Source organism: Drosophila sechellia, chromosome X (assembly GCF_004382195.2).
Source record: "Drosophila sechellia strain sech25 chromosome X, ASM438219v1, whole genome shotgun sequence".
Classification (NCBI taxonomy): domain Eukaryota; kingdom Metazoa; phylum Arthropoda; class Insecta; order Diptera; family Drosophilidae; genus Drosophila; species Drosophila sechellia.
Window position 1 is genome coordinate 641,128 of NC_045954.1, and position 8,789 is coordinate 649,916.

The 8,789-nt window shown below is 44.1% G+C and overlaps 2 protein-coding genes across 3 annotated transcripts; both read right to left on the bottom strand.

The window, feature by feature from the left end:
• Nucleotides 1–226: 226 nt before the first annotated feature.
• LOC6615889 lies at nucleotides 227–1,207 on the bottom strand. Its single transcript, XM_002040223.2, has one exon. The coding sequence runs from the start codon at nucleotides 1,101–1,103 to the stop codon at nucleotides 549–551; it is 555 nt and encodes a 184-aa protein (XP_002040259.1). The 5' UTR covers nucleotides 1,104–1,207; the 3' UTR covers nucleotides 227–548.
• Nucleotides 1,208–7,428: 6,221 nt separating this feature from the next.
• LOC6615890 lies at nucleotides 7,429–8,126 on the bottom strand. Of its 2 annotated transcripts, none has more exons than XM_032725470.1 (2): nucleotides 8,018–8,126; nucleotides 7,429–7,960 (listed from the first exon to the last, which is right to left on the bottom strand). In XM_032725470.1, exon 2 carries the CDS (start codon nucleotides 7,957–7,959, stop codon nucleotides 7,510–7,512), a length of 450 nt encoding a protein of 149 aa, XP_032581361.1. In that variant the 5' UTR covers nucleotide 7,960; nucleotides 8,018–8,126; the 3' UTR covers nucleotides 7,429–7,509. The 2 variants fall into 2 exon arrangements, with proteins under 2 accessions (XP_032581361.1, XP_032581362.1); XM_032725471.1 differs by having other exon boundaries at nucleotides 7,429–7,885; nucleotides 8,018–8,125.
• Between the last annotated feature and the right edge of the window lie 663 nt (nucleotides 8,127–8,789).

An 8,789-nucleotide genomic window follows, 5' to 3' on the forward strand; every position in this document is an offset into this window, starting at 1 on the left:
TCTCCAGAATCAGTAGGCTGAATTCTAGCTTTTATAGTTCCTGAGATCTCGACGTTCATACGGACGGCCAAACAGACGGATTAACGCGTATCATAATGGGGAAGGATTGAATATATAACTGGATTACACGTAATTGAAAAGTACTCATAGAAAACTAGAATATAATATTTGCATTTTTCCCTTCCGGCCAACACCCCAAGTTATTCATAAGGAACACTACTCCGAATATTTTGACTTCCAGTTTATTTCACACCAAATTTCAGACGAAGTTGAATTTGAATTATGTTGGTGTTTCTTTTTTAGGGAGAGAGTCGAACAGTTCTTCGTGCAGACAGCTTTCGTACTGTTGTTGTATTAAGTTGTTGTGGTCTTCTCTAAAAGTGTTGGTGTTTCTGTGTTCTTCTTCTAGAGGTTTGCTTTTTTGGCCATTACACGATTCTGACACTTCTTCTTTTACTTCGCGTATTTGATGTTCGCTTTTCTCTTCCTCTTGCGTGGGCGAGACTTCTGGTCTTCATCGTCATCGTCATCGCTTTCGTAGTCATCCTCTAAATTCGCTCCACGACATGAACTTCATCCACATCAGACCATTGGACCCTCCTTCTTTTCGGGTTTATGGCGTTAGTTTTTCTCTTCCGCTTGCGTGTGCGAGATTTCTGGCCTTCATCGTCATCGCTTTCGGAGTCATTCTCTACCTCATCGTTATCATCGTCATCATTGTTTTCATCGTCGTCATACTTAATCCGCTCCACGAGGATAACTTCATCCGCATCATACCACTCGATCCTCCTCCTATTCGGGCGAGCAATGCCAGAAAAAGTGGCCTTGAGGGAGCTAATGCTGGCGTTCGAGACTCGGAGAGCCTTCGATTTGAATATAAAAAGGTTGAGCGATTCTATGGCTCTCTTGGCCTCGGTTAAACTATTAAACTGGATATATCCGTAGGTATCGATCACCAGCGAGCCAACGATTCGGCCATAGGGCACGCAGAGCAAAGACAGCTCCTGGCGGGTGCAAGGCGGTAGGTTTCTCACTAGGATCCTGCTCTTCAGATGAGTCGGTCCACAGGTAAGTTCAATTCCCGCGATATCAATTCCAGACATTTTATCTTTTTATTTTATTTTTACTTAGTTGAATGATTGTCAAAAATTTACCAATTTCTTTCTCTAGCTTTTCCGGATGTAAAATTTCCAATTTTGACAAATTGTTCCACGCCCTAGGAATAATATGTTTTGCTTAATCTCAATCTTTTAGAATATATATATTTAATATAGTCGGAAACGCTTCCTTTTGACTTTTTCTCTACGAGTAACAGGTATAAAAAGTATTATTGAAAATTTTCTCTAAAACAAAGTATTTCGTTGCAGGTGAAAACACGATGGTTTCTTAAATTCATCAATACCAACAGCTTCAATGAATACCGCCGCTGGCGATCAGTGCACATTGCAACTGAAATGCCTTGGAAAAATGTTTTGCTTTGTGCATATTTCCTGCTTAATTGAAAAGCAACAAGATGGTAATGACAACGCAAACTTCAACGGATGTATTTGTGCAAACAAATGGACATGTTTCTGTTTTTATAAGCACGTGGAGCTGTCAAGGACATGAATCGGTAAGTTGTTCTTTATTCTGTCCGGGCAAAGGAGCAGAGAGAAGTGGGCATCACATCCGATTCTTCCAATCAATAAAGAGTTCACCCGCCGTTTCATTTGCCAAAGCTCATTACATAGAATAAGCAAACAATGTCGACCAATCAAAATAATAATAATACACAAACATTAGGGCATCATTAATTGAATGACGGGGTATATATATGCATAAAATGCTCAGGCTTTACAACCATGGGTATTAACGATTTGTATAGTTTTCAGAAAATCCAACCGCGATTTTGCAATGTGATTTTGCAGTGTGCGTTCATCCAAGGATCAGAATGATATTCTTATTGGCATCACCTGTCAATAGCTATAAAACACAAGTAAACGGCTTTCTGTTGGTATAAATGCTCATCAATATCACACTCCACACTTTGAAGGACCAAAACGGTGTGGCAATCACACATTTTATGGGCCTTGATTGCTTCTGACAGTTATTGATTTATTTGGCCCGATAGGAGAGAGTGTGCATGTGCAGCTGCGATGTAAATATTTATAAATTGCTGATATGCAATTAAAAATTACACCAATAAAATGACAGCTGCTCAGGTGCAGCACCACATGCACGCACATGCAAATTAAGCCCCGATGCAGCTCTTTAAAATGCAACTGTGTGCGCGAAAGTTCGAGATTTTCACAATCTAGAATTAAAACGTATTATTGTCAAAGAACATCACCAACTTTTTATCGTGGCATACGAATGAAAACGCCATCTTGGGCGTTCGTCCTTCCGTTCATTCGATGCTTGCGCTTAAATGTGCTCAAGTTGAAAGGTATTACTCCTGCAACGATTGTTCGATGGATCGACTAAACAAAATAGCAGGAACTTCTTGTAGAGAGTCTTTGGGAATCGGGGGATTTGCGGAGCAGCAGGACTTTGTGGTCTAATCGCCGGGACCTCTCTTAGTGACATTCCGACCTCTGACCTCTTAATTACATAATTGAATTTTGACATTGTGCGCAGACACCTGTCATTATTGGCTTCCTGAAATGTTGAAACTGAGCCTTGAGTAAGTTCCATGACCGCAAGCGAAACTATGGAGCCCTTCGAAAATCGTGTTATGTTTTTTTACTATGGCAAAATCTATAAATATATAATTTATAAACTATTGCAACTTGTCGTGACTGAAATAGAAATTTACTATTGAACTGAAATAGTAAATAGCTTTGGGATTGTGAAATTCGAAGTGCTACAGTGCATTACCGTTTTAAAGTCTGTATGGATGGATAGAACCGAGTCATGCTGCAATTGCTAACTCGCAACAGAAAACATTCCTGATCACAGACATGGAAAATGCGAATTCGATTACTTGTTTACCTTACGCTTAGTTTGCGGTTAAAGTTTTGCAGTTAATTGCTGTGCAAACTACATGGCTGGGAGAATGCGCCAAATAATTTACGCAAATTGAAATTAATTTGAGTAATATGCCGCCGCAGAATGCACAAGCAAATCAAGTGTAAGCTCTAACCATAATAGCAATTTGCAGAAAAAAAGCCAAGGCAAACCAGACATGTTGAGACTTGCAGGCGTCGTCACACGCACACACACACACTCGTAGTCCAATGTCCTGGTAACAGTTAAACAAAAAATACTGCTCTATAAACTCATGGCTCTGGCCGACAATAAAGAATGGAGTTTTGAATTTGTTGGCTAAACAATTAAATCAGAGTTATCAGTCATTGGGCTAATAATTGAGTTCAATATTTGCACATCGCATGCAAATTCAAATCAAGCCATTGTCGTCCGCCTCCGATCGGAATACATTTTAATTTGAAGCGTTGACTCAATTATTAGTGCAAATTAATTGTATTGCCATTAGCACAAACGTGCTGCAGTGTCAGCAGTTGTTTTTACACCGGCAATGGCCAACACTTGCTGCAACAGTTGGCCCCGATCGCCGCTGTTTTATTTGCGTTAAATTAATCCTTAATTAGTTCCGCAGGATAAGCATCCAGCTCGCATTGCTGTGCGTTGCATGGCCATGGTGGCATGCATGGTCGTCAAGTACTGTAAAGTGTTGCATTAGCTCAATCGTTTTCGCTACGTGTGGTCCGGGTTAAACACCAAGCGGCGAACCTTTTTAACAGCTTCGTTCGCCGGCGAGGGCAGAATCCCGCATTCGGATGAGAGGCGTAGGGATTTATCGGTTTCAGTTTGCTGAATTTGTGATGTTGCAGCCTTAACGGCGATTCAAGATATTCCCGCACCCATCCATCCACATTGGACAATAGTTAGGAAACTCCATTTGGCTGCAGGGCTTTCCAAAGGGGAAACTGCCATTGCTTGTCCATATTTGCCAGTGTGTGCAGCAGAAAAATTTCTATTACAATTTTGGCTCAATTTTTTCCCACCCAGGTTTGAACTATCAAAGGCCAAAGGGGCATTGGGTTACAAAAGAGATGTGTTTTGCCCCATTTGGTCCTTTCTGCATTTTCGAGCTGAGAATTGAGCTGTCGGCTGTCCGTCCGAACACACAATGCGTGCATCTGTGTGGGCAACTAGGCCAGTGTGTGTACGAAAGGGTATTCTGGGCCATCAAAATCTCTGGGACCTTGCGATTGAATGTTGTCTTAAATTCCTCAAGTGGGCCACATTCCTTGCGAAACGCCATTGTCAATATATATACTTATATACAATATCAAAGATTATAGCCGATGTTATATATGCATGTCTTTGAAAATTCTATACTGTTCCTTTGTCAAAAACCCTTGAAAGAGCATCAGACTTCGTTATAGGGCATATTTGCCGTTGGAACAAGGGTTCCCCCTGACGTTTTCGGGTTTTTTCTTTGTTGGCATAATATTCAAATTGGTTGGACGGGCAAAGAAATGCAAACTCAAAGAAGTGCTTTCTACCTTAACTGGATGCCCATTTTTTTGCTCCTACCTTCGGGACGAGATGGTTTTGCAGCACTGCTTCCGACACTTTCAACATTCTTGCGAAATACTCTCAAAGGTAAGGTAACGAAATGTGCCCAGAAAGCGTCGGAACAACCATTTATTGCTCCATTTGACACTCACCCGCAGGGAATAACGCCATAATTGCACTAGAAACTATTTTGTTTGAGCTTAAATTGAAATAAGAAATAAACACAAATCGCCCATATCCTTCGAATTTCGGGAAAAACTGGTCCTTGCTCCTGTGGCCAATTGCCGCTCAAATGTAAAACTGCCCGTCGACAAAGAAGAAGAGGTGCTTCTTCTTGCAGTTTATGGGTGCAGTTTACCGCAACCATTGATTGCCAATTGATTCATCGAGGACGTGGGCGTGGCGTGGGCGTGGCAGGGGCGGAGAACTAGTGAGACCAAGTCAAAGCACAGAAGTCAAACTTGATCGTCGGTTTTGGTTGAGTGTCTAAGCCCTCCAGCCTTTAATTTAACCCATTTTCTAGAATAAGCTAGCTCACGCTAACGTCGAAAAGGGCAATATTGAAAAAAAAATAAACATATGTTGTAAGACTGCGTTTTACGCTTCTTATAACTTCAGATCAATTTATATATATATATATATTATACATATAGTATGTTATATATTAAGTAACTGGAGATCCCTGGTGGGTTAAACAGTTTCCCTGCGAGCTTGCGCTCCGGAAAGAGCAAGAGGAGCTGTCCAGGACCGGCCCATTCGTTAAACCCACCACAGAAAGCGAGACGGAGGAAGGTCCTGAGCCTGAAAGGAGACAACCGCACAGCTTATGCAGACGAGACCGAGCTCGAGAACTGTTCTATAGGGCCGCTAACCGAGGTGCACGGCTAAGGAAACTGTTCTCCGCTTTATCGGAACTAGCACTTTATTTAGATACGCCACCAAGTTGGGAGCGAAGAAAATGTTGATTTTCAGCCATTACTGGTTTAAAGTGGCGTGGGCGTAAAATCATGAAATTGACCACCACATAGCAGTACATCAATTTTTCTGCCTGTGTGGTGATGGCAATGAAGCCCGTATTCCTACCCAGGAATCGCAACGAAAGGAGATCCCGGAAGGGTTCAGGATGGCTGGGGGAGCAGGACCAGGGACCAGGAGGTGGCAGTCGGTAGTCGGCAGACAAAAGCACGCAAAAACTTTGTTGCAAAACACTTAGCCCACACAAATGAATGTGCGACAGGCGACAAAGGTTTCAAAAGTAGAGTGGCAAGGGCGCATGTGGAATCCAAATAAGTTACAAATGCTCTCAAGGCAAGAGCTTTGTTACCGATTTTACGGCTTTACGGGAATTGGGAGTCGGCATCCGTCAGTAGTTGGAATGTCTGACTTTGGTCGCCTGCCCCTTACATGTTGTATGCGCGCCGCCACACATTTCCCATTGAGTGCGGCTATGCGGAGTACGAGTGCTTGGCGCGAGTGAGTATGTTGCTGTGCATTGTCTGTGCATTGGTTAGTCCTTTCCGCATATATTTGAAAATAAAGTTACGACGAGTTGCACTCAATTTTCAGCATTTACTGTCAGCGCACAGGCACGCCACGGCAGCCAGTTGAGCAGTACGGCGAAGTGTGTGAAAATGGGGAGCAATGGGATGGATGGCAGGCCGAATGCGGCTGGGGTCAGTGGATATGATACGCAGTTAAAAAACAGAAGCCACCCCGCGGAGAAGCCCTCTGCCCAAATGGAGCGAGTTAAGTGTTTAACTGGCAACTACTGCTAGTTGTGAGCGCCTTGCGCGCGGCCTTATCCCTTATCCCTTATCCCTTAGCTTGACTTTTGGTAATTGCTTTTAGGTACAAGTGGCAATGCTAGGACTCAATTTTTCTGTGTGTAGATCCACGCGTAGAACTCTTGAAATGAGAGCGTGTAACCATTGTTCGCCCTTTAACTGCTCTGGGCCCCATGCCCCATGCCCCATGGCCCGTGCCACATGCCACATGCCCCATGTATGGACACATCAAGCCCTCGACTGGTGTTCTTGTGCGATTCGCAAACATTTTCATTATGCCCATGGACATGGGAGCGTGCTTCTAAATTGATCGGCAAGATTGTTTTACATATGCATGGCTGAAACAAAATGAAAACTGTGCCGTTGCAGGTGCTAGGAGCTTATGAGCTAATCGGTTTTTTGAAGAGTTCATTTAATATGCTGTCTATGTTTTATACAATTGTTGCACACAATTTAAGCGCCATTGCAAATGGTTAGTCGATGATTTTTTGCGGTGTAGCTGGTCGACTCGGACCGGCGATAAGCTGTGCAGGTGGTTACCCCATTCCGAGCATTTGCATATGGAATTGTGTGGTGCGTGAGAAGTAACGCCAACAAAAGCGACAGGCTAAAGTGGCAAACTGGCAAAGTGGGGGCCGGCGAGACCACCACCCACGTCCACGTCCACATTTCACTCTGAAGAGTGTCACTAGATGGCTGTCACAGCCTCCGGCAGCTGCAAGTGTATTTAAATTTCAACAAATTAGCTTACTAAGTTGTCTGCTCATAAATCCGTGGCCATAAAAACACGGACACGAGATACTCGCCGGAGGCAATTCCGGGGGGTTCCGGAATGAAAATGGAGAGACAGTTGAGACAGCCAGAGCGACAGCATCTGTCATTGGCTTAGTTTCCATTTAGCCAAGATCCACACTGCATTTCCACAACCATAATTAACAGTATTCAGTCACGTACGCGGGACACCTTCTTTTGTAATGAATTTCGGGTTCCAATTAGTTTTTTGTCTAATGACTAATGACCAGGTGGCTGTGGGTCATCCTCGCTTAACATAATCAAGATCTATCCATACTAAAAGCGATTTATTCCTTAAGAGCGGAGGGTGCCCCTCTATACAGACAAGGAATACATTCACTAAGATATTTATTTCTTTACGGACAAAGTCAATTTTTCGGCTAAAATGTTACAAGTAGTTTTTTTCGGGCCCTCAAGCCCTCCATCCCATGGGTGAGTTGGGCTTGCCGGGATTGGTGTCACCACGTGCCCTCCTCTCTGTTTCGCAAAAATTGTCGCAAGGCTTGCCCAGGCGGTTGTGATAGATTCCGGCGGCTCGAAGGCGTTCGACCAATAGATAGCGGTTCCACAACTGCTCATGCTCAAAACGCCGATCCAGCAAGCGATAGGTCACTTGGCGCCCGATGGTCAACAGTTGAGCAATGCCGTAAGTGCGTGCTGATCCGGCTTGAGGGACCAACGGCTTATGGTGGAAACTGTCCTTCCTGCCACACAATTCCGGGCAGTTCATGAAGATTTGCCGGAGAAAGTATGGCATATTAATGGGCTCATCATTGTTGGCAATGCGTCTGGAATTTGGTTCAACCAATTTATCAACCACTTTAGTGTTTGTAACTTTCTCAGTGTTTAAAATATTGGCCATTCTATGTGCGGTGTATAACGATATTTAATCGCGTTCAATTCGTAGCCAGCAGTCTTACCTGGTTTTGTTTTTGTTTTTGTAAGAAAAAATCAAGTTGTTTCCTTGACGCCGTAACAAAGTGAAGTAACATTAAAAACGACATCTATTTCTATGTGTAATTGTTTGCAATTGTAGAATCTTATGTAAATTGTAAAATGAACCGCATATATAAGGACAAGCTTTCCCTCGTTTTCCATTCTTGCAGTCCACGCATGGGCAGCCCCTGTGCGAGCCTATCCAAAATTACGTGTGCCCCACCACCCACTACCCAAAAAAATCCCCTTGAGTCCCCGGCTATCCGTTGTCTTGGCACGCGGACCACATTAGGATAGTGGCCCCAAAAAGAGGTGGTAGAGTGCAGAAGGGGTGACGTCAATTTCCCAGCAGTTAAAATAAGTGCAACAAATTTTCGAGCTCCTCTTGTTATCCCTTATTGCATGCTCCGCATATAATCCAAACGCAAACAACAGACTGCAGCATAGGCGCCCCCACCCCAAGAGGGGGCTTTGGGTGGCTCGGGGATTGGGGGACTGGGGCTTTGGGCTTTGGGCTGTCTGTGAGAGCTCGGCGCGGCAGCCACATAAATGTTTTAAGCTGCTGTGAATTATGGTAATGAATGTCAGCGCAAACTTCCGGATGCCTGGGCTCAGACCGAAGACCAGACCGGGCCCGGTCCGGTCCGGCTAAAGGCTGCCCTATCCACCTGCCCCTCAAAAAGGGTAGATCTCGCACACACACACAGCAACACCCCCCCCCTCCACCACCCTCCCCCCGGGCCATTTGTTTTGAAC

What these genes read in the sequence shown, in the direction of transcription:
- LOC6615889 (XM_002040223.2), bottom strand. Translation starts at nt 1,103, where the DNA reads ATGTCTGGAATTGATATCGCGGGAATTGAACTTACCTGTGGACCGACT.
- LOC6615890 (XM_032725470.1), bottom strand. Translation starts at nt 7,959, where the DNA reads ATGGCCAATATTTTAAACACTGAGAAAGTTACAAACACTAAAGTGGTT.